The sequence below is a fragment of the Trachurus japonicus genome, chromosome 9, assembly GCF_045865225.1.
Source record: "Trachurus japonicus isolate A0001 chromosome 9, Traja_1.0".
Taxonomy (NCBI): domain Eukaryota; kingdom Metazoa; phylum Chordata; class Actinopteri; order Carangiformes; family Carangidae; genus Trachurus; species Trachurus japonicus.
In genome coordinates this window covers 19725569-19751213 of record NC_140915.1, presented here as the reverse complement: position 1 = coordinate 19751213, position 25645 = coordinate 19725569, and the positions used below count along the sequence as shown (strand labels likewise).

The 25645-nt window shown below is 41.3% G+C and overlaps 2 protein-coding genes across 3 annotated transcripts; both read right to left on the bottom strand.

Annotated features, from left to right (window-relative positions):
- Window positions 1-800: 800 nt before the first annotated feature.
- LOC146981332 (chondroitin sulfate N-acetylgalactosaminyltransferase 1-like) lies at window positions 801-7575 on the bottom strand. Its single transcript, XM_085786436.1, has 10 exons — window positions 7097-7575; window positions 5012-5654; window positions 4805-4905; window positions 4484-4662; window positions 4154-4370; window positions 3381-3482; window positions 2620-2801; window positions 1558-1652; window positions 1389-1470; window positions 801-1213 (listed from the first exon to the last, which is right to left on the bottom strand). The coding sequence occupies exons 2-10, from the start codon at window positions 5372-5374 to the stop codon at window positions 936-938; spliced, it is 1599 nt and encodes a 532-aa protein (XP_085642562.1). The 5' UTR covers window positions 5375-5654; window positions 7097-7575; the 3' UTR covers window positions 801-935.
- A 1071-nt stretch (window positions 7576-8646) lies between these two features.
- Window positions 8647-24738, bottom strand: rnf122 (ring finger protein 122). 2 transcript variants are annotated; one of them, XM_085786434.1, is made up of 6 exons: window positions 24324-24738; window positions 18138-18294; window positions 11431-11476; window positions 11294-11335; window positions 11101-11183; window positions 8647-10496 (listed from the first exon to the last, which is right to left on the bottom strand). In XM_085786434.1, the coding sequence occupies exons 1-6, from the start codon at window positions 24346-24348 to the stop codon at window positions 10382-10384; spliced, it is 468 nt and encodes a 155-aa protein (XP_085642560.1). In that variant the 5' UTR covers window positions 24349-24738; the 3' UTR covers window positions 8647-10381. The 2 variants fall into 2 exon arrangements, with proteins under 2 accessions (XP_085642560.1, XP_085642561.1); XM_085786435.1 differs by having other exon boundaries at window positions 10136-10496; window positions 11101-11180; window positions 24324-24597.
- Between the last annotated feature and the right edge of the window lie 907 nt (window positions 24739-25645).

The window sequence follows — 25645 nt, the reverse complement described above, 5'->3', positions numbered from 1 at the left end:
ATAAAAAATAAAAATAAAAAAAACCTTTCTCCAAAAAAAATTTGTTTTATCACACTTGCATCATCAACTGGATTCATGCACTTAATGAAGACACTCATGATCAAAGAACCACACTATATTCAGGGCATTTGATCAAAGTGATGTTTGTTGATTGTCATCTAATCAGGGTTTCTCATTTGGTTGAAGGAGGCAGGAACTACTGTGTTAGGTTAAGGTGTGGCCCTTCCCCTATAATAAGTGCTCGTCTTTATGTCAACAAAACACTTTCGAGAGGCACACAGGAGGGAGGGTAGAAGACAGAATAATGTGGATTGATATGTATTGTTGATTCTCTCGTCTTAAATTATAGTGTTTAATGTAGAAAGCAACTAGCAGATTAAAGTTGTCAAGTCAAACACAGTAGGTATAACACCACTAACAGCTGCACTAGCCTACATGACAGTAACTTCTGAGGTAAAAAATCTACTGTGAGGGTCAAGTCCATTTGATAACAATAAGGTAACAGGAAAATAACTTAACAATAAAGATGAAAGTGTACTGTTGTCATGAGATAGGCTAGAGTGGGTCTTGTTCTTGTCTTCAGCAGGTAAGGGCCTGTATCTATCTAAAAGCTGTAAATTTGGAAAAAGTTAAAACTGCATTTTTATTTGCACTGACATGAAGAAACAACTTTCAAATCATGTTCTTGCTGATGTCTCAGTAAAATCCTGTAGTTTCCTTCATCAGGTTATTTGTTTCAATACTATCACGTAAACACCAAGTTTTGTATGAATCAATGGACACAAAGGAACCAAAAATATATCACATCCTTCATACTTTTATTAACACAAAAAATTAATGTCACCTGAACACCGAGTAGCCTACTAAATCATCATGGAAACCAGAACAAGAACATACATAACAATCACACAACTCTCTAATTCATGGCCTTATGCTCATTTGTTTGCCTGTTTCTTGGAGTTCATATGAGCCTCTATCTCTTGTCTGAAGAACAGCTCCCCCAGCTGGCCGTGCGAGGCTTCACTCATGGCTTTGGTCTGCATACACATTTTGTACTTGTCCGGGGGAAGCTCATCTGCACAGTCCTTCTCATGCCACAAGTGGAAAAGGCCACGAGTGGGAGAGCGAATCACCATCAGCTTACTGTGAAGGTACTTCCTGTACAGGTGAACGTCCTCCAGCCCCCAGCCTTTGATATTACGGTCAAAACCACCTGGTTTACACACACAAATAGTGGATTTTTTTTTTTGCAAAACATTCATTAGATCCTGTACTTTTATGCATTTGGAAATTTCAGAGGGGCCAGTGATTAATATTATTTAATTCTATTAACTTTGAGATGATGAAATTAGAGAAATCACTGATGACGCAAGCTTTTTATTCATTACCTATATTGAGGAAATCAGACCTGTACTGACACGTCATGCCAAACCCAAAGTCTCTCCAGAATCCAGTTTCTTTCTTTATCACCTTCGACAAAAAACACATTAAACACAATGATGACATCTTGATCTAAGTCATTAAAGTAAATATATCTGTTTATTGATTGTCACCTACCAGCTGCTGTTGAACAGAGGGTAGAAGCGTCTGATTACTGTAGATGATAGATGGGTTGTACTGGCTGAAGAGCACTGGATAATACACTTTCTTACCTAGAGACAAAAAAAAAAGAAGTTAGAACAGCTCAGACATATCATTCATTTCAACACCCAGTTTTTCTTCCTCTTTCTCTTTATTTGGAGAAAATGTATTCGTCATTTCATTCATTTTTCATTACTGTCTGCAACAGCAGACATCAGTGCCTGACTGACATCATGTTTTTCATCCCACACTGCGTGGTTGTGTTACAGGTGTCTATACGGAGATGCTAGAACTACCAAAAGCGATAGCAGACCAGACGGGTAACAGACGGGCCTTTCTACACAGACACGACCACCAGAGTGTTTGTTGTCTTGTATCCTTTGTTTGGTTGTTTCTTGTCTCTTTGTGGATGTTTCATGACTCTTTGAGTTTTTTTTTCTTTTTTGCCTGAACTCTATGTGTTTCAAACAGGAAATATCAATACATTTGGCGATTTGTCCACAACCAAGGGTAAATGTCAGAAATAGAATCATGGTACATTATATCCATTGAGATGTTACAGGCTCTATTCCCATTATATTTCCCCCAAATTGTAAAGGAATGACAAAAATGAAGAACTGGAACAACTTAATCAATGTTTAATGGGGCCAGGAAAACCAGCTGGTTAGTCCCAGTGTCAAAGTCCATTACCCTTTATCTTAAATTGAACTTAACTTCATCATTAACCTCACCCAGTCGTCTCTTATGATACATAACTTAAGCAGGCACAAGGGGAAACACAGCGGGAGGGAAACTACATCTGAAGGGAAAACAGACCTCAACAGAAAACCAACAAACAACGTCAAGTATGTGCTTATTTGTCATTGTGGTTTACTATGTTGTGGTTCATATGAAGAATTCAGGCCTGAGTAGGATGTGTAGTTTTATATGTCTAACTAAAATGGAGGAGAAGCTGCATCAGAGAGGCTCCAGCAACGTTAGACCCCTGTGACTGATCATTACCCCGCCCCACACGGATCACCCCAGCCCCTCTCTCACCAGCCTCTGCATTGAGACGACAGGAAGTTAAAAAGTCGGCCGTGAAGTGGATGTCAACGTCACAGAAGAAGAGCAGGACATTTTGGCTCCGCCTCCAGGCCCTGGCGCCCACGTCGAGGCCTCGACCACGAGAAAACTCCTCGTTCAGCTGGATCAGTGTGAAGCCCCTGAACCGAGTCTCTCTGAGGAAAAGATGGAAACCACGTTGGTTAACCTGCATGTGCAGTTAGACAGATTTAATATAACAATAATATTTAATTGGAAAAAAAAAAAATCCACAGAGAGTGTTGCATCACTATATGGTTAACAATATCTCTTACAGGATCTTACAATGTTTTGCTCCCAAAAGTCTCAAGTAAGAAAAAACAGACTGTGCATTACAGTTTAATAAAGAGATGTGTGTTGGTCTCTGGAGGTTCAGAGGCTTCAGAGAACTTGCTGTTATTAGCCTGCAGCTCCGAAACACTCACACTTTTTCATATTTTGGCCAAAATATCTGCAGTGCAGCACAAACACATCTGCAAGAGTTGAGATAAAGATACTGCTTTCATCTTTGTCTTGCAGTCAGTGACTCTGCCTCACAGTAATTTATTTTTTCATCAATTAATACTATTTATTATCTTGATAAAGGAATAAACTGAAATCACATGACTTTAAAATCCTGCAATGACTCTGTACATGACAGAATAAACAGGTAAACATATATGTGATCCTGAAACTAACTAGCAAAAAGGTTTGGAAGAAAATTGAAAATCGATTACCGACTGGTCTGGTCCAACATGGCTTTCACTCGGTCTATCTGATCTCGCCCAAAGTAGACGACAGTGAGATGAACCCTGCCGTCCTTCTGGATGCACACCTCCCTGGACAGAGGGAGGCCTGTGTCAGGCTCATTTCAGAACAACTTTCTGCACCAATAGCTACAAATGACCTTGTTTCTCCCTTCTCCCTTCTTGTATTAGCCAAGGCAAGTTTATTTGGATAGCAACTAAACAAGTAATAGAATACAATGGCAAATAACCCTGGTTTAAAAGAATAGACAACTCGAGTAGCATGGATGGTTCATATCAGATCAGGATATTAGTGAATTGGCCACAAACAAATGTTACAAAGTCATTCATCTTTGACATTTGTCTTATAAAGACGTCTGCACTGCGATGAGAAAAGAAGAAGAAATTGTCATTTAAATGCACTGTGCAGTGTTCAGTGCCAACAATCTTCTCCACTCCTCTTCTGACTGGTTGTAGAGGATCCTCTGATAAACACTTTAGAATTCAAGGAGTGGACTGTATTGAACAGATCAGTAAAGTGCTATATCACAGATAAGGAGAACTATTAGATTCTTGTCTAAACTAACCTTTGACACCTCTGAGCTTCTCATTTTCTCTGAAGTGGCGAGGAGTCTTCCAGCCAAGCTACTCCACTAAAATAACGTCTCACTCAACTCTTCCAACTTAAGCACGAGATCAATAACACAATCACAGTCCATGCAGTGAGTGGGGTGACAATGTGTTCATTCACTCTCAAAAGATACCGGAAGTTGTTGATGAACTGTCTGAATGCGTCCGGCCTCTTGGAGAGTGGCACGATGATGTTGATGAGCATGCTGTGCGTATTCACGCTCTCGCTCTTCACCTTCACCACGGGGCCGAACGGCCTGAAGAGCACGAGCTGCGTGAAGTCCTGCGGGTTGTCGCCCTTAAACATCAGCTCATACACGGTTCCTCTGTCCCGCTCTGTGCGTGTCAACCCTGTGACAGAGGAAAGAGGAGAACATGTTGATGACAAAATCAAAATTGCACCACAATCCTAGTTGAAGATGAATGAATGAATGAATGAATGAGTGGACTCAGATCCCCCTGACCCTCTAAGAAGTCTGAAGGGGAGTATGTTCGCTTCCTCCTGATGTTCTCCGTGTGTTGGCCAGGTCCATTCAGGACATGCAGAGCTGTTTCCACGGTGCCGATCAGCTCATCCCTGCGGTCTTTCCTGGCAGGCCTCTCCTCTGGGTGCCTGGTCAGCCCCGTCTCCAGCTGGTACACCCTGAGAGAAGCAACAGAAACCCCACTTACTCTATAAAGACTATGAGGACTTCACATCAGGAGCAGGTTGGTCAGTTTTCCTGGGGGGTCCTGAAAGCAGCTCTGTGACCCTCCTTAACACTTAAAACAACTGTTCCGCTCACCTGCGCAGAGTGAAAGTGTCAAAGGGAATCACTGCATATTCGCTGGGCAGCTTCACACCTGAGTTCACCTCCGCCTGGCTCAGCTGGGAACGGAACAACTCCTGGAGGACATGATGTGACATGACCACACCTTTAATGTCAAACTTCATTCATCTCATCTGACATGTGTGTTCTTGCATCTCTCATCCTGTGTCTTGTGTTTCCTACCTTCAGGTCGGACTGTGACGGGGTTTTGTGCAGACTCTCCAGACCCTGAGGCAAAATCCCTTTGGTTTTTGCCTTGTCCAGAGACTCCTGGAGCTGCTGCGTCCTCTCCTGCAGAGCCTCCTTCAGCTGGGCGATCTGCCTGGCCAGGCTGTTGATGTAATGCCTGTGAGTGTCCTCCCTCTCCTGCAACAAAGCCATGTATCCCTCCTTACTCGTGGCCCCTCCAGACCACAGCAGAGACTGCTGGCTGCTGTGCGATGAAGGTTTACAGGCCAGGAGGTAGAACAGCGAGAGGCAGCAGCAGAGGCCGAGGACAATGAGGCCGACGCGGGCCACCAAGGCCAGCAGCCACCGTTTAAACATGGTGGATTGTCTTTGAAATGATTTTTAAACACTTGAGGCTTAAAAAATCATGGCTCAGCTTCTGTCATGTGGAAATGCACTCATGAAAAGATGAGCAGCCCATAGCTCCAAAACTATACATCGAAAAATATGTTTTTTAGAAGAAACCTTTCTGATGTCATCCTCATCTGTCACATCCACAGGCAACATCTTCACAGGACATTTTGACATCCATGTCCTTTGGACCAATGTGTCTGTGCCACTGTGAGTGCAGAGATCATCTCCAGAGAATCAAAACAACCTACAATGACAGATACAAACATTTTAAAGCAACAGATCCCAGCATTTTTGGCAGCATTACAGGTTATGGGCGCAGATTGCAGCTTGACCACAGTGGATTCATTACAGGGATTCTTCTCTCACATTTAGTAATTTTCAGGATTTTTAGGCCTGAAGTGTCAGAGCATTTAGTATTTCACAAGGACAACTCAACAGACATGCTGTGGCTCTGTGTGCATGTACTTTGGTAATCCATCCAGTGGCTCTTGATGTGTTTTCCTCACAAATGTCAACCTCATGGAGGAAAGCCGTGATGGTTCATCCTCTGCATGGGGACCATGAATACTACAGTTTTATGTCAGTGCATTCAAATTGAACCAAGGTTGAATTAAGCAACAGACATTGCTAATTTGACGTAACATCATTTTTTAATCATCAGACCCCTATCAGGTGATCCTTTGGGCACACCTGACCATGAGGTCAAATGGTAAATGGAAAGATTCAGTGTTACTGTAATGATAATGCACCTGTTGTGAAAATAACAGTAGCAGGGTTTAATAAATCTTTTGTTTTGGTGTTTTATCATGAGAAAGCCTCTGAAGACAGAAAGGCAGAAACAGACAGAAAACAGAGGCACAAAGAAAACCTTACATCTGGAAAATCAGAGGTAGAAAAATCACCGTCTGAGTCTTGTTCTGCTGTGCCTCAGTGGTTTTTTTGTTCTTTGTTTTTTTTGTTTTTGTTTTTTGTGAGCAGTTTATTTTGTAACTAGGCATGCACCCTTGTCACGTCGTCGCAGTTGGACTGTTGGTCAGGTTTTGTTTAGTTGCTGTAAAATGCACAGAAAGAGAAATAACCTGAGCGGCCGTGTGTTCACTGTGAATGCCACGACGCTGAATGTGGGAAGTGACAGAAACAAGCATTTCTCTGTGTCTCTCCACTCTGTGTGTGTGTGTGTGTGTGTGTGTGTGTGTGTTGCCATCATCAGTTTATTCACAGCACAGTTGGCTCTTTATTGCTCAGGTAGAGGCTGATCTCATGAAAGACTTGCTTATGTTTCCAGGTCCACCCAAGCAGTGTGTGTGTGTGTGTGTGTTAGGGAGCGATGTGGACCCTTTTAACACAGTCCACCATAAAGATCAGTACATTTAATAAAAGTGTTTTAGTGTGTTTTCTACTCTGCATGCTCTTGAACATACTTTTGCATCGTAAAAACTCAAGTTGTGGTTGTAATCTTTACTCTATTGTGGCTCATATAAAGGCCTTTTATCTGTTTCAAATGACTGCAGAGCTTTCACGGGGCTGCCATGTCACCTCAACACCTGTGTCATCAGATTTATCGGCTTGCATGTAAAAAGAAAACATCTGACCTCACAAAATGAAACATGCAAACGAAACCATACACAGACAGGTTACACTTGTTAAAGCTGCCCTTATTAAAAATGTATGTAATTATATACTCACCAGCTGCTGGGAATCTCAGGAAAAGTTATGACTGGATGTCAGTCATCCTGAACCGCTCTTCTGTCTTCCGTCTGTCACTGTTTGAGGTCACAGAAAAGCATCTTACCAACATTTGCAGGCAGGAAGATTATGTGTTTGTTAAATGTTTTTTGTTTTTGTTTTTAAAGCAAGAGGCTGACTTATCCAGAAATGATGAAACAGCTCTCTAGATTAGGGTTTAAGTGGCCTTGCAGGAGTAAACTGAACTACTGAGAACCTCCTCTCTCCACTTAGTCTCCTCCTTTTTCCCAGCACCTCCCTCTCCTCTCTCTTTTTTTCCCCATCAGACCCCCACCCCCCACCCCCCATCCCCATTACTACCACCAGTATGGAGATCTTACCTCACAAAATCTGCCTTCATCCTGAATTCCTTCGCAGGTCCTCCGAGGCTCCGCCACTCTACCCTTAAGTCTAATTAGAAGGCAGCTGGAGTAAGGAATGCCCCCCTCAGACCGTGATGCTCTGCCACCTGCAATCTGTTGTTGGGGAAATAGCTAGGTACCCGTCGGATCCCACCAATAGGACGGGTCTTGCACATTTAATGAGGCAACCACAGATGGTCCTTGTTTTCATTCGGATGTCGACTCCTAAGCCCTGACTCCTCTAAATCATGATGTTCACTTTGTTTTTATCTTGTAAATGGAGATTTGGTTTATAAAATTCACTGTTATTATGTTAAAGTGTTATTATATGAAAGTGTTCCTGAAATGTGGCCGATATTATAGCGTGACAAGGATTAAAATTCGAGTCAAATGTTTTCTAAAGCTAGAGACTTTCAAAGACATTTGATTAACAGTTTTTTCCACCAAAGGACTATTGTTAAAGCTGCATTATGTCTGTCTTACCAAAACATCTCAAATCATAAACTGTACAGTACAGTTCTGTACCCCATCTCACAATTTGTAGAATTCACAATTATCTCAGGCAATTTGTGATAATAATAATCATAATAAAATAATAATACATTTTATTTGGAAGCGCCTTTCATGGCACTCAAGGTCACCTTACAAAACAATAAAACAACAAGAAAATAATAATAATAAAAATACTAAATCACTAAAAACAAATCTGCAATCTTCAATAATGAGATTTTGTTCCCTCTTATCTAATATTTCTAGTACAAGCAATCTCGAGACAGGAAATAAAAACCACATTATATTATTGCTGTATTGTTTTTTAAATGTCCTTGCGATTTCAATTCATATTTCATATTTTATGAACTTTTAAAAGAAGGATAACTGTGCACTCTTGCAGAATCACATGCCACTGAAATCTTGGTTTTTATAAAGTCTTTTAAAACAATGTCTGGCGGACATAGCTGAAATGCATTTGTTGTTGGTTCACCACACGTTCAATAAAAAGATTATCTAGCTGGGCACTTCCAATCTGTTCTGTTTAGAAAGTACAACTTTTGCAGACTGACATACTCTTGCAGCATCAGAACTGAATTATATTCACCTGATGGTGGCGCCACATACACGCCTACAGGAAACAAGGGAAACAAGGGAGGCTGCACAAAACAGACAACTGCATTTATTATTGTTCCAAGTTATTTACATCTGTTGGATTACAAAATGTGGAATGTGGCCAGAACATTTCTCTTTGCTCATGTGTTGAAAATGCAACAGGACATTTTTTTTCCATTTCTTTTCTTGGCACATGGGTGTGAATTTTAAAAAGCCCCATCTGTGTGTGTGTGTGTGTGTGTGTGTGTGTGTGTGTGTGTGTGTGTGTGTATGTGTGTGTGTGTGTGTGTGTGTGTTTGGTTTTTAATTACAGTGCAGGTGCTTACTGTATCGGGACAATGTGCTTCATGAGTTTTTGTGCTCAATTTTAGGCAGTGCTTTGCTTTCTGGATCATTGTAAATAATTAAATAAGAAACGAGGAATGTAAAACAGAACCACCCAAAATAATGCCACAAAAATGCTGTGTATGAGGACAGTGAGAGTTAGTTGCTCCCCAGATGAATTCACAGAACACCACTTCACATCTGTACTGCTGCTACTCTGCTCATGTTCATGAAGCAGCTGCATCTCTGACACAAACGATTCACCACATCTGATAACAAAGGGCTTTCCGTGCTGCATCCAAACTTCAGTCTAACGTTTTAGAAAGATAGAAGCAAATGTTGTGTGTGTGTGTGTGTGTGTGTGTGTGTGTGTGTGTGTGTGTGTGTGTGTGTGTGCGTGCGTGCATTTAAAGTGCAATATCTAAATCAAAAACTAATTCCAACCAAACTGTTACAGTGAGAGGCAGGAGGAGTCAGTTCCTTTCGATTACATTAACACAATAAAAACATGTCTGAACAATAAAACAACAACTTGAGCATGTACAGTATGTCGAACATACACGATACTACTGTAGAGGCGGGCACCAACATGGATTTCTACACTCAGTAGCAGTTTAAAGTATCAGAAATAATCAGTTGCATTGTGAGAAAGACTTGAAGAAAACACAGATTCATTTGCTACAAGTTGACAGATGACAAGTGAATCCACCTCTGTCATCATTTCTTCAATGAAATGATTTCAATTTATATATTCATAATCTCATGAATTGAAAGAAGTTTTAATAAACAATGTATATGTGTTGGCTTCATTATTACCCTCATTAAACCCTTGTTTACATATCTGCTGGACTGTTAGTGTAACTTCTGTCATTGTGTCTTAGTGCGGCTGCCAGAGATGTTGAGCAGAAAATATCAATTTCACAGCTTTTTGACCGTAGTTCTTTCAGACAAGCATATCGATAACACATCACAGTCATTACTAACATCATTTCTGATCGGTGCCCACCGCGACATACAACACTCACAACATGCTCAGAGAGGATCAGTGCCTCCTGCCCGGTGCTTTCAGGACTCATTCGACCCCACGTTGCTGTGAAAAATTCAACTGTGTCTCCTCCACGTCACCGGTGCTATTAACCTCACTCAGGCAACAAGAGAAGATGTGAAGGATCGGACGGAGAGAGGGGGATGTTGAAAGAAGAGTGGTGGAGTGATGTGTGGGCGGCTGGAGATAATCTCTCAGACACCACAAGGTGTCGTGTTGCCATCTCAGAGGCGGTTGCTAGGCAACAGCATCCTTCAGAGTCTTCCTCCGAGTGGTAACTAGGTTACCCCAACTTACTATCGCCGTGTTAGTGTTTTGCCGTGTTTTTTAAACTGCAAAACTGTGTCCCTCTTCCTGTTGGTCACTAACTTTACACCAGCTGCTCCACCCAGGCTGGCAGGCGTGGAGAGGTTACACCAGTTCATCCAGTAGAGTCCCTATGCTGTGGTGCTGCTCCGGGGGGCCGGCTATGGGTTTGTTGCACATGGGGCAGACGCAGCGAACCTCCAGCCACTTTACCAGACACCTGTGCAGAAGAACAGACAGAATAAGCCACACTTCTTCCTCACCAGGCCTGCAACACAAATCCTTGCATTACTCTGATCAAAACAAACAAAAGCCGTACTTAATTTTAATGATGTGAAATATTACCAGCAAAACCTACGATTAAAAGTTAAAGCAGAATGTAAAAGTATTTAACTGGCTTGTACTATTTCACTATTATGCATTAACATCTATAAAGATAACTGACTTTATACAGTGCAGTATTGGGCAGTTCATCCGATCATATGTTTTGCATGAAAAATGTTCACTGTAAACAGTAACTGTAACTAAGAAAGTAAATGTGGGTAAGTACGGTGTGTTGTATTATATATAATGTATTGAAGTAAAAGGACACAGTGCCTGTGCACGGTTCACGTTACAGCCGTGACCACCCCTCTCTCATCCCTAATTAGCAACCAGGAGGGAAACGCAATCTAAAACTGAATGAATGAAAGCACTGTTGCACAAGAGCCCCTACAGTCAAGAATACTTATCCATCTTATTTATCGCTGATAAAGATTGAACCATTTTGATTTTAACCAGCCCAGGCAGGTGCAAAGTGGTAACAAGTGCTCTCCTGTACTCACTTCCTGTGGAAAGCATGTTGGCATGGCAACACTCCCAGCTCGTCTTTCACTTTGAAGTCCTCCAGACACACGGCACATGTCTGCTGTGGGAGTGATGGACATGCCAGGGTCAGTGAGTGAAACTATCATGGGTTGTTTTGGTTGGTTTTAGTCACTGATACAATGTAAAAAATCATGTAAATCACATTCTTACCCCATGTAGATTCAACTTTTTGGGATCTCCTTTTAAAACTACCTGTAGAGCAAAAACAACAATATTATTATTATTAAGATGTTTTTTATTCATTATTTACACTTTGAAATTTGAAGAAGTATACTTGTCATGCTTACTTCTCTGTATCCAAACCGCTCACTCTGGGCTTGGTGCCGTAGTTTGCTGTAGGAAAAAAAACATAAGGTACTTAAATAATGTTGCAACTAATAGTCAGTAGTCTACTTTAGCATTTAGCTACTTATAGCATGTAAAAGAGAATTGGAGCAGCTGCTATACAAGTAAAAAAAAAACACCTAAATACAAAAACACTCAATTCAATGTAAAGGTTCTGCAGTTAAGTTGTAACTGACGCAGTAAAAAGTCAGCATAATGTGACCAAATACATGACAAGTTTCAAGATACTTTCTTTTTTGGCCGCTACACAATCCAGACTTGTTCGCGAACAGTTTTTATTTACACGTCCAGCAGTTTATGGAACAACTTAAGCTTTAATTTAGAGTCGTGTCTCAGTTTGTCTGAGAAAACCCGTCCCATTCACATTCACATAACTGTGTCTGTGTCTTCACATTTGTCAGGTAAGAAGAAATATGCAACTGTTTGTGATTAACAATGGAGCTTTATATGGAGATGATATGCCAGTGTTACTATGTCAAAAATGTGTTTCTATTATTAATGTATTGACATTTAAGCAGCACTTTAGTACTTATGTACTTTTAAATACTTGAATATGCATCACTTTGTAATAATATAAATTCTGAATCTGTAAAGTAACTCATAATTATAGCAGAAAAAAAATCAACATTTCCCTCTGACACCACGTTCTGAATAAAATACTGTGGCATTGAGTGAAGGTACACAGGTAAATGGGACTTAATTATAGTACACAAGTAAATGTGCTCTCTTACTTCACACCACTTTCCACTTGTTTATTAAGAGATACAGTCATCTGTATATTTATTCTAACAGCAGGTCACTGGATTCAGGCTCAGACTTAAGTGTGTGTGGTTAAAGTTGTGGGACTGTGTGCGACTGTAGCTGTGTAATTACAGGGGTGACCTTGATAATTGACTGTCCTTTCTAAAAGCTACAAATACATGTTCCCCTGCAACCGCACACACACATTGTTCAAACATTTAACTAATCATGTAACTACACGGCGCACAAACTAACACACACAAATACACTTGCGCGTACATATACACAGACATGGGTAATGAGTATGTTGCCTCTTTGAATCCCTGCACCACCCCGAAATGCAACAATGGAGACGAGATCCTTATCACTTGGCGAGCCGTGTCTGTTCAGGCAGTTATTTTTGGCCTCCTGTTTTTACACAACTAAACATAGACTCAAATGTCTATCACTGTTTGTGATTTGGGCCCGAAACTAAATGCAGCGAGAGCATCTGAGATGAAAAAATAATGTTTGTTTGTGATCTGATCACCCTCAGAAAAGACAAAAACATAAAAAATAAAATAAATTCTCTTTGAGTCGGTGCTTAATTAGTTATTCGTTGTTTTTGTGACTCAGTTTATTGTTTACACTGATTGCTGCTAACAATCTTCCATGTAGAACAATGTGAGGATACGCGTTTTACATGTGCTGAGGTTTCCCATGCCTGGAGAATGATGTGAAGTGGGTAAAAGGGGGGCATAATAGAGATTGGTTCATCTATTGTGTCTGAATAGAAAATTCTCATACAGCTGCCAGTGACCAGCTCCTAATGTATGAAGTAACAATTGATTTCACCAAGTGTACAGCACACAATATGATAATAGGTGCTGAAAAAATGGGGAAATCCAATTTATAGGAACAATCTCAACCAAAACAATGTCCTTCTCTCTAAAATACCGTATTTTACACAAAACAAAGGTTCAATGAAATCCTGAGATAGGTGCATATTTTTTTGTTCTTTGGGAATAATTCAGAGAAGAGATAAATGTCAGCTTCAATTATAACATGTTCAGTATCAATATACAGATAACAGAGATACAGATCTTTAAACACATAATGCCAAGAATCCAATGGTACAAAAGTACGTCAACTAAAGTTTTAATGGGCAGATGTTGTTTCAATGTGGCTCAGATTCAATGGAGAGTTGACACGTGCCATTTAAAATATATTGAGGTGGACCTATAAAAGGCAGCTGGTTTGTCAGAATCAACAGTTGGGTTCGCAGAAAAAATAAACAAAGGAATACCAAAAAATATCAAATGACCTTGTGAACTGAGGAACACAGGACTCATTTGCTGTGGTGGAAAAAAAATTATGCCTGTACATCACGTGAAGAATGTTCTCCAGGATGTAGGCGTAAATGTTTCCTTGATAACAATCAAGAGAAGACTCAATGACCACAACCTCAGAGGATTCACCACAAGATCTAAACCCTTTGTAATCCTTAAACAGCAAGGCAAAGTTCATCTAGTAAATCAGACACAAGGCGAAGAAAAGATGTGATTCAGGCGTGAGTCAGGATAGAAATGAAGTTCGTTTCTACTCTGGTTGGTGAACAGCTGTTGATGCTAACACTGGCTAAGTACTGTAGAAACAGCAAAATAAACCTGTTCCTTTATAAACAAAACAGTTTAGCAGACGGTAGTTTAGCAACATCACCACAAAAGTCTGCACTATATTGTGGACTGTAGATGGTCCTAATAAGGATTCAGTATATTATAAAGAGACAAGCTAGCGTCACAAAGGCTGTTCGAGGGGTAGGATTAGCCAATGACTGGAGAAGAGCTCCTGCACTATGGCTTTTATTTAAACAAGGTTAATTTGCTCAAGGTTTTCTTAGGAATAAAATCATTATCGTTATCTGTTGTGAACAATTGCCAAGTAGTTTGGAGGCTTGTCCATGTAATTTCTGTTTCAAGAAGTGAGCCAAACCAATGGAGAAAGACTGTCAGCAGTGGGTCCATACCAGTATGCAGAGGGAGGTATAAGCTATAGATATAAAGTGGCAACAACGTCAAACGCTGGCTGATCGTCCTTGCTTTGTTTGGATAAGTTGCACATTTTTGGTGCCACACTGTAACATCTCATCTCTCCCTTTTATCTTACTGTAGCTTGTGAGAAATATTTCTGGGAGACAAGGAGGGAGGGTGGGAGAGTGGCTGGAAATGATGCATGGTGTTGTCCTTGTTGTACTGGCTACAAAACAATAATCTTTTTCTCCACAGATTTTGCTGACCCTCTCCAAATACCAGCAGTGGGGTGCTGGAGGCCATAGGTCAAGTTGGCAGTAAGTCTATGGACGCCCAGTCCGTTTAAATGGACCCTGTCCACACTGTTACAGTGTCATTGTTCCCAAACAGGTTGAAAGTGTCAGAGAAGCTCAGTTTTTGAGGCGTGCATGTGGAGGACTGCCAAGTATTTCATTTTAGGACAATGTATGTCCACAGCAACCAAGGAGGCTCCTCAGTGTGAGAAAGTGGAAAGTCTTGACTGGCAGACGCAATCACGCTATCCTTTTGACCTTTGACGTCATGTGTATCTGCCCGATCTCTCCAATCCCTAACCTTTGGTCACTATCAAATGAAGCTGTGAAGTGGCACTTTAATGGAGTGTGAGTATTGTAATGAGATGAAGCACGGAGCCACGAATGAGGCACAACCCAAACCACAATGGATCAAAGCTCAGTTGCAGTTCCATGCTGCACTAGACAAAATTGCAACAAGGTTTGTACAGTATGTGCATTACAGAGCAGAGAGAAAGTGTTCTACATTCACATGTGTGAGGTGGAGGTGACCTTCCTACTTTATTTCCACAGTCTCTGTTTGTCCTCTGCAGTTGAGATTAATCTGTCCGTGTGATCACTCCCGGTGTCACAGAGCTGCAGGGGTTTCAAAAAGATGTTTGACTGGACACACTAACCGGTCATGTTTCCCTTTGGCCAACCACAAACAGCCTGTTGCATTGGGATATGTACACTCAGGAGATTCCACAAGTCTGGTCTTGAGGATCACTGACAGTAAATTAAATGAGTCAGTGAATTTATTTGAGGAAAGACGCTCCGGTATCTTAATGTCTCTGCCTCCTAGTCTGTGTATCGTCTGGCTGAAAACACTCTCAGCTTGCCCCAGCACCTCCTGGCTCTTAATATATCTCTTCGACTGGCTGCTGCCTTATTGAATATAAACCCAGCAGTGTTAGAGCAGATCGAGGTATAATTAAAGATATGATATTTCTGGTGTGTGCTTTTGGCACCCCTGTGGTCACAGGTACGACTGCATACTGCTGCTACACCCCCACTTTGTGCCGGGATAAGCAGAGACATAAAGGATTGTGCGTGCTTAGTAGACCTCACCCTGATTTTAAGGCATTTAAGAAAAGGCTCTACTGTATGATTGCTGCATATAATTAAAAAAGGGGGTTCTTACGTAGAAGAATAGAGACAGACCTGGATTTCGTTGGACTCATAATGACGAACTCTCCGACACACAGGATCTAGACAGAATCCATCTGAGGGAGATAATAGAAAACCTGCCCCCAACTGCGAATGACATTCATCACTCAATATTCATCTGATGAATCACCCCGGTCTATAAATGAATTCACAATCACACTCCTACCCAAGACTACCAGCGTGTTAATGGGGCCGAAAGGAAGTGACTCACTGGTTATGATTCACACAGGCAGTGGCTTTAAAAGAAAAAGGAAGGATCCCAGCTCTGACAGAGTTGATGGTCAATTTAGTGCTGAACCTGGGCCAAACCAAACATCCATGATTGCAGAAATGCATTTGACCCCAACATCAGCACCTGGGCTTCGATAGATCCAAAATAAATACCGAGATATATTATGGTTTGATTTAATACTAATTGACTCAACTTTTTCACAAGGCTTTTCTCTTGGTTGTAACTACCGAATAAAAATATCTCAAAGATAAAAAAATAAAATAAAAAAAACATGCTCTGAATTGATGCGTGAGATTCTGTCTTGAGATAATGAAGGGATTCTCTGTTTCTTAAAGTAATTGATCCCCAGATACTGATTACTTCTACCTCTGCAAAATTCATTCCTATCACAGTCCCATTGTACATTATCTCCATCGTCAGATGGAGTTGTAGATCTTGCGCACTTTGATGACTTCATGGATGATTCAGAGCTTTTGATCTTCATCTGCAGATTTTTTCAACATGCACAAGATATTCTTAAAATGCTCAGGGGAAGTTTTGTGACATGAGCAAAAACATTTTTTTGAATGCAGACATGAATATCTGAATACAAGCTCCAGAAGAACTGCTGAATGAACATTGGACCAATTTCTTTATTTATTCATCTACTGGACAAACAATGGTCAAATGTCATCCTTCTGTTTTTCTGCTAAACAAGATGTTGACATTGAAATATCATCACCATGTAAATATTATCATAGGTATAATAACTGATGACTGATTTTAATCATTTCCTGGACTTCTCCTATGGTTCTTTATAAATGTTCCACAGCCAAATACTTGCTGGACACCAGCTACCACTGTTTCTGACATTCATTTGCATGCTGACATTTCCATTTGTACTTTACCATGTTTTCCAGATGGCACACTGGCTATGTATGTCTCCTGCCAACAAACACGTTTCTTTTAATTGTTTGACATTTTGATAACACAGCCAATCACATCTGATGCCAAAAACAGCACTGGCAATAAAAAGGTAGCAATAGAAATGTCATGTTATTAGACAAACACAGATGCTCAGTCACAAAAAAAATGAAGAATAGAAATCCCCGAACTCTACTGCAGATGGTGACGTTTCCTGATGTTTATTCTAAGCAGAGGTTCTATGGAGTTTTCCTCGCCACTGTCCTCACGCATTGTGACGGGCCGCTTCCCGTTGCCTCATATCCTGTCCTTCAGACACAAACGTCCCTTCAGCTCATCAGGGAATTCACAGTCAGCAGCAGGGGAGGTCACCCTGTTCCTCTTTTTTTATACAGCCTTCCCTCCCTCACTGTGTCAGTCCACAGCTTTAGCCCAGGCTTAAATAACTCAACTCAAGCTGCCTACACTGTTCAAGTATTGAATGGATTGCCATGAAACGTGGTACACATACAATATTATGTCCCCTTCAGAATGATTTAAAACCACTTCGGTGAAAATGTCCAATACATTCTTTTATGACTAAATAAAGACAAACTAAATATCATACAAATGAACCTCAGTTGTGCTTTGTGTTTCATGCTAATTAGCAAATGTTTAAACATTTTTATACTTCCTTATTTAGTATGAATAAGCACTATTCAGACTATAATGCTACAGGTAGATACTAGTCCAACTACTACAAGTCCTTGTGTGCAAAATGGAGGCTGGTAAAGAGATAATGATGTCTTATAGGATTTGTTATGATTGCTTACCAATACTGCAATATTATTATTATTTATGTCCCCGTATTTGCTCACAGCTACTTTACAGTTTGTCATAAAATGTTTGTATAATGCATATAAATCCTAAATAAAAGTTGACATTTTCAAAACTGTGCCTTTTTAATCTGGTTGAATCAGCATCTGATTCATTTTCTCCCTTGGTTGGATTCATTCAGGCAAATATTAAAACAGCAATGGCACACAAGTGCAGACCAACATGGCCCCACGCATACCTTTTAGAGGAAGAGGTCGTAGCTGGGTCACAGACTAACACTGGAGAGGCTTGTGTGGTCATGATCAAACCTCAATCTGACCCAACCATCAAGCGTACTCTACATGTTTGAGATAAAGGCTCACTATAGCCAGATGCACGGACGTGGAAAAGCAAAGGCAACAGACATGAGGAGTTGTCTTGTCTTCAAGACATCTGAGCAGATTGCTTGTATTTTTGCAGCACCTTACCTGATAAAGTAACAGCAGAAGATGAGGCTCAGGATGAAGACAAAGATGCCTGTCCCGAAGATGACCATGTAGATGTTTAGAGGCAGGTCCTGGAAGGCGATGGGTGGCATGGTGCACGACTTGTTGGCGTAAACCAGTCCAAGACCACAGAAGCACCCTAAACAAAGACGGATAGAAGATATGAAAACACATTTACAGGAAGAACGAAGTCAAGAGCAGTGGCCTGGCACAGTCACATGTAAGAACATGTCTGGAAACATAAGTGAATGCAACTTCGCACATACTTCTTTTTAAAACACTCTGCTATCCATTGGCAGCTGAGGGTCAGACCTGCAGCTGTGTCTGCCGCCAAACACGCACATCCACGGACACAAAGGCTGAGGGAAAGAGGTAGAGAAAGACTGCACTTTCCCGTCATGGAAAATGAGTTCTTTTGAATTTCTACTTAAACATTAAAACGCTCTTAATGCTGTATCCAAGCAACATGGTCATCGCTCTTCATACAGCCCATCCACGTGTCTTTGTCTGATAAAGGGTCAGTGCATTCAAAAGCATTAGTGTTCAGAGACAGTCATAGATGAAAAGGTTATATTTGCCAGCCATCTTTTGTAAAATTAAGATACTGTACTGATGAAATTTTAAGATGCAACAAATTACAGATTTGCATAATGTTATAATGTCTTGTACTTATAGTTTTACCATTACAGTTGCTCTCCTGTCAAGTCTTTCCCTTCCTGCTTTGATGCTACATTCCTCCAAGCAGGCTGGACGCCAGTGTAACAACAGTAAGATCTTACCACTGGACAGGCATTACACTTTGGCTGGAAACTGAGTGAATGTCAGAACTAATTGACATTGGGACATTGGGTTTTGCTCACAGTGAGAATGACCTCATATTCCATAGTAACCTGCGTGTCACTAATGATTGTGTTTCAACTTTTTCTTTACATCTTATCGGTAGTAGTGCTTTGTTAGATGAGCTGGGTGGACACATTGATCCATGGTGCGATTAGCTGAAGTCGTAGCACAATCGCGTTCCAGACATCAAGTTGGCAGGGCAGCATAAAGTCAATATGGCATTACAATACCAAATAAGACATTTGGAAGACAATGGGTTTTGGTTACAATACAACTTGAATGTTGGTAACCTACATTCAACCATATCAATGTCTAACAGCGTTGGTGGCCAGCTGCATGCCTCCAAGGCTGCATGTTTGTTTTACCAGGAGAATGACGCTGTGAATGACGCTGTACTGTCTCTGCTGAGGATTTAAGAACAAATGTGGCATGACATTTAACAAGATTCAGTATGTGTGTGGTTTAAAGTATTTGATGAATTGTGCTTATTATGTGTTAGCACATTGAGAGGAACCTTGGATCCCCAGATTTCAAGCAAAGGAATCATGGGAGAAGCAGCTGTAGACTAGATAGGCAGAGACAAAGAGATACAGAGAGAACACGTGCTTGTATGAGTAATGGGAAGTGAGTATCTGCATGTGAGAGTGGGCTTTGTGAGATCAGGGTCACTCCAACCCAGCCAGTGATAGTGAATCGGCACTAACACCGGGCTCATCGCCGTCTGCTGATAACAAACTGCACTGTGTGAGACTGCATTAAAATTTTAGAAAAATCAAATAGGCTGAATGGAAGAAGTGATGAATGGATGACAGGACAGACAGACAGATAAGTGGATGATGGAGGGATGGATGCATGAATGGCTGATGGCAAATGGATGGACGCTCGGACAAACAAATGCATGTATGGACAAATGGATGAACATGTGGACATACGGGTGGAGGAAAAGACGTATAAATGAATGAATAAATGAATGGATGGATGAATTAATGAATTAATGAATGAATGAATGAATGAATCAGTGAATTAATGGCTGGAAAGATGGACAGATGTATGGATGGATGGATGGACGAACGGATGTATGGATGGACAGATAGACATGCAGTTAGAAAAATGGATGTATTAATAATAAACACACATGGATGGATGGACGGATGGCTGGATGGATGAATGCACAGACAGAAGAGGAGGACGGGATGAATGGACGGATGGAGACCTTTACCAGTTTCATTTCCCTGTGATGGGCATTGTTTTCTCGGGGCACAGTTTTTTCATCGATCCTGGTATTTCTATTCGCTCCCGCAGCCAAAGTAACAAGTTGACATTTCTATTTGACATTTCTCCCACCTCACAGTGCGACGCTGCAGCACGAGAGGATCGATACTTCCCGCCTCTTCGTTCCACTTGCTCAGAATAAGCATGATGCTTCATTAATCGAGGCTCTTCACCGACGGCCATACGTTCAAGTTCCACCTCTAAATGACTTCACTTCTAAATGACTTTCACGTAATCACTAACAGAGACATTGACGTCTGCCTGAGCCTCCGTCAACAACGTCAACATGACAGTGCAAATCAATTATTAAACACAAACTAATCAAAGCACAAATGCTGAGCAAATACGCAAGGTCATGGGTCAAGTAATCTATTTATATAATTAACCTATATTTTCTCCAAACCATATCTCCATAACTTCCAATGCTTCTCTGCATGCTGGGTGTGTACTTGTGGAGTACAGTGGAAAAAACTCCTTTTGATTTCTGTTGTTCTGAATGGAGAGGTCAAAACTTGTAGTAGTGAAGTATGAGGTTCTATGGCTGAAAGTTACTACATACATCAGGTACTGTTCTTAAAGCAATGCATATAACACAAGCTTATACAATATAAGACATTGTTAGCTATTAAGCCATCCATCCATCCATCCATCCATTGTCTATACTGCTTATCCATGCAGGTATGAGCGACTGTGGGAGGACTGGAGCTAATCCCAGCTGACAAAGGGTGAGGGTCGGGTACAGCTCTCTCTCAGCTCTTTCTGAGACCAACAACCTCACATACTCATATTCACACCTACAAGCAATTTAGAGTGGCTAATCAACCTAATGTGCTTCTTTTTTTCTTTTTTTTTGGACTGTGGGAGGAAGCGGAGAGAGGCCATTCAAATTCCCACACAGAAAGGCCCCAGGCCAGGGGATCAAACACAGAACCCTCATTCTATGAGGCAGCCATGCTAACCACTGTACTACCTTGCCAACCAGATATTAAACCAGTAGTTTCCCATTCCCCTTTTGTTGTGACCCCTAACTGTTTATCTAAGGCTTTTTGTCACATTTAATGAGTCGACTTGTTGTTAACATTCTCCCTGAAAATGCCTCTTTGAATGTCACAGATGGTTTTATCTGGATGTGACTGTTTGAAGCCTAACAACGTAGCATTGTTAAGTCTCACAAAATAGCACAGATCAAAGAAAAGTCCAAGAAAAGTAAAGATATATGTGTAACATGACTCATGACTGTTTTTTCTTCTCTCCTATCCCACATGACCCCTCAAATTAATCTTGTGACCCTGTGGTCACAACACAGTCACACAGAAAAAAAAATGGAAATAGGTCAGTTACACGAGCAGGGTCATAACAAAGACCCATACGGACCATAGATGACGTATAGGCCAATTTCCATTTTTCTTTACAGTTGAAAAATAATGTTATTCGTCCACAAACAAACTGCTTCAAAAAACAATTCTCTAAGTTTTTTGTTGTTTTTTTGACATTGACAGGTAATAAGATAAATCAGAAGCAGTTCATTTTCTTTTCTTAAACGGTTACAAGCAACAAAATTAAGCACCGATGCGTAGTAATAAAAATCTAATATCACGTGATAACGTATCAATCACAAGGCCCATTTACTTTAGATAGCCTACTGTAACTACAGTTTGCTGATATTATTTCAGCACGTTTACTTATAGAATAATATCATAGTTTGTTTTGTTTACACTGCACATGCTCCTGCATTTAAGCCTCTTCACACCGTTTCGCTTCCTTATACACACTCAAACGCTTAGATACTGAATGAGAATCAACCTCTCAAAAAAACCAAACAAACACGTGTAACATGAGAGCTGCTGTAAAATTAAATCTCCTCTCCATGAACATAGAGCCTCCGTGTTCACAGAAAATCACAGAGGGCATGCCCTCAGCTGGACACACGTGAATTTGTGACCATGAAAACAAGAGAGTAGACCTCATTTTCTCCATCACGTTTACATTTGTTGAACAATCTGCTTCACAAAGATCACCAGCAGACAAAGAGAAACACACACACACACACTAAAACAGTGAGGGGGTGGGTGGGGGGTTGGAGTACATGTCTCTGTTCATGTATTCATGTCACTGCACGGCTGATGGCACAAATCACCTGTGAAGCTGCTGCAGACTCACAATCCAAATCTGGGTCATTTGTATTCAAGTCTTTATATGTGTGTTCATCATGTCACGACTGTGTCTGTGTGCACAAAAACTCACTACGTTTGTATGCGTTGTTGCAGACAGACAGCTATATGTGGTATTTTGCTTTGGGAGGAGCCCATGTATGACCACTGACCTATATATTGGCACACTCAGGAGGCGCCCCGTTGCCATGGTGCCAGGAGTAGCAGATGCAAAAAAAAAGGATGAGGGCTAGTTAGCGAAAGTTCTCATTTTTAAGGACAGAGAGGATCTGAGCTTCAGCTGTGACAGATTCATGTTGTTGTTGTGGTTGTTGTGGTTGACGATGGCAGGAAAGTCCCTGTGTGATATGGCAGAGCTGTAAAATACCTAGAATATGACAGCTTCCCTGACAGCTCCTACGAGATGCCTGGTGGGGTTTTGTCCTATATACGCTGCTGCACTCACACACAAAGCTGCTTCATCTTCTTCTTCCTCGGCTGCTGCTGCTGCTGCTGCTGCTGCTGCTGCTGCTTGCACTAAAGACAGAACTTCCCATCAAATATTCAGCAGTTCACATGAGGGGGAAACACTCAAGTCTGCCTTCATACTGTAGCTGCTCTTGCTGCTACTTGGTTTTCAGGAAGAAAGCAGCTTGGACCCCAACACCCCACCCCACCCCACCATCACATGTAGCTATGAAAGTGCTGCATGTGGCACGTATACAAACACTGGAACAAACAGGCATGATCGCAGATGACACAGAGCAGACGCTGAGCTGTGGCTGCCTGATACGGCTTCATTTTTCCAGCAGATAGTCACTCTTTGATACTGTGTTACTCTGTGTATGAGTGTGTGTGTGTGTGTGTATGTGTGTGTACTACTTCCCCTATGAATAGCAGGGGAGTTGAGCCGCACAAAGGGAGTAATTGTTCTTGTCTGTGCGAACACCACCAACAGTCAACCGAGGAGGCTGCTGTGGCTGCTGCACTCAACCAGGCAAACGCAAAAAAGGAAAAAGAACCACTAATCCATCATCTTTAGCAGGTCTCTCCGTGACAGTGACGCCCCCCCCCCGACCAAACCAGCTCGCTGCTGTGAAAGGGTTCGTTTTCTTACTGCACAGCTGATAAGTCCCCACACGCACAAACAAACAAACAAAAAAATCTCTAGATTGAAAGAAGACAAGGGAAGTTTCCTAGACTTTTGTAGATAACCGGTCGAGGCCGAGAAGCGTGCAAATGAGAGACTGCAGATAGTCAGTCAGTGTAAACAAGACCCAGGGTGGCAGATGTCATACAGAGAACACAATAGCTGGCCTTGTGTGGCTTTCAATTGGAATCAGATATAGAAATACAGGGTTTTATTGATTAAGCAGATGAGATAAATGTTAAATTATAATAATAAGTGGGTTACTTTACTTTAAGTAGTCCTGTTTAGCTTTTATAAACAGTTTACAATTTCCCTAAGACCAAGAGATGTGTTCAACTTCAAACAGCTTGTTCTGGTTGAGCAGAACTTCAAAATAAAACAGATACTCAGTTTACTGTCATAGGCTATGTGACAAAAGAAGAGATCCTCACATCTGAGAATCTGGAAGAGATAAAAGTTTTTTTTTTTACTAAAAGGTAATACAATAATGAGGCACTTTTAACAAAAAAAAAGGGGGTGATTTGGGTTTTTCTCTGATAGGAAGGTGTGACATATTGTCTTTTCTCAGACAGGAAATGTCTAAATTTAGAAAAGACTGTAGAGACTCAGATAGTCACAGTGTTGGCTGCCATCAGAGATTCACTCCTCTATAAATAACAGGCTGCATTACCACTTGGTTTTGGTAAATCAAAGGCCTGTAACACACAGACACACAGACACACACAGCTCTCAGAGAAGAAAATGACTGCTGCTTACCGTTACACCACTGAAACGGGTGCATCAATGCACCAGAGGGAGTCCTACCGCCGAGATCCGATCCGTGTTTACCAACAAGCCGCAGCCTGGTCTGGATGACCGCAGTGAGGGAGAGCCAGAGAGCGTGTGGCAGCGGTGGGGAAAGGTGAGGCAGACAATAATGGCACCTGTATACCTAAAAAAAAAAAGGTCGTAAAAGACGAATAAACAGGTGGAGGAAGAAAAAAAAGCTTGAAGTTGAAGCTGGAGTCTGTCACATTATTTAGACGCTCGTTGGTCTCCGCAGACGGAAAAAGGAGAAGTGTAGATGTGGGTTTCCCAGCTCCTGCTTGCAGAGTCTGCTATGACTGGCTGTGTTATTATTAATAGACGCTGTATACCCCTGACCCAGCAGCGGCAGCATCTGTGTGTGTGTGTGTGTGCGTGCGTGTGTGTGTGTGTGTGAAGGGGGGAAACTGGAGCACTGCCTCGGTCTCCCTTCTCGCTGCTCCCGCCCCCTCCGACCGAGCAGCTGACTGACGTGCAGCGAGGACCAATCCTCAGCCTCCCCTGGCCCGGGGTGTGTTATGACAGCTTGGCGTGTGTTTTCCACCACCATCAGTCACTGCATTTTTCTTACACGGTCATTAATTATGGCATAACATCAACAACAAGATTTAAGGATATCGGTTCAAGCCCACTCAATCACAGCGCTGTATACAGTAGGCTACATCTCCAAGAGGCTGAGGGGCAAAAAATCAGCCATGGGCACCCACTGACCCACATTTATCTTTCCATTCAGTCATTAATTATTCAATCAACAGGGACATAATCAGCCATTAATTCCAAGATTGATAATTTAATCGTATAAATGCTGAATATGGCCTAATTTTAAGACACCACATTCAGTGGAAATCAGCTCATGTTTCTCATGAACATTACAACAACAACTTGTTTAAAGTTCCCTCAACTCATTGGTTTCTTAAGAAAACATGGTGATGACTGAAGACTTCCCAGCATTCATACACTGAGATTTTTGTTTGGGCCCGTAGCAAAGTGCATAAACCCTGTTAAATTTCTAAAAGTCTCCTGCCTTTGTTTGGCAATCAAACATATCAAGATGCACAAAAAAGTGTACAAAAAATACTCCCATGGTCTCAACTCAAGAGGAAGTCCACTTAATTTATTCAACACACAATGACATGTTTATTTCCCTAAATAAAAGTTTAGATGCCCATTCAAAGTTGTCTTTACAGCGCCAGAGGAAAGAATCTATATGGAAAGCAATAAGTTAATGAAACCTTTAATTGAGATTGATGGTTTATTCCTGAGAGGTCATAAGA

Excerpts from the sequence above, each read along its gene's own strand:
- LOC146981332 (XM_085786436.1), bottom strand. The coding sequence starts at position 5,374 with ATGTTTAAACGGTGGCTGCTGGCCTTGGTGGCCCGCGTCGGCCTCATT. Across the intron at positions 4,663-4,804 it reads GACACTTTCACTCTGCGCAG|GGTGTACCAGCTGGAGACGG; the intron begins GTGAGCGGAACA and ends TGCTTCTCTCAG. Across the intron at positions 1,653-2,619 it reads TCGTCTCAATGCAGAGGCTG|GTAAGAAAGTGTATTATCCA; the intron begins GTGAGAGAGGGG and ends TTTTGTCTCTAG.
- rnf122 (XM_085786434.1), bottom strand. The coding sequence starts at position 24,348 with ATGCACCCGTTTCAGTGGTGTAACG. Across the intron at positions 18,295-24,323 it reads CCCGTTTCAGTGGTGTAACG|GGTGCTTCTGTGGTCTTGGA; the intron begins GTAAGCAGCAGT and ends GTCTTTGTTTAG. Across the intron at positions 11,336-11,430 it reads AGCGGTTTGGATACAGAGAA|GTAGTTTTAAAAGGAGATCC; the intron begins GTAAGCATGACA and ends TTTGCTCTACAG.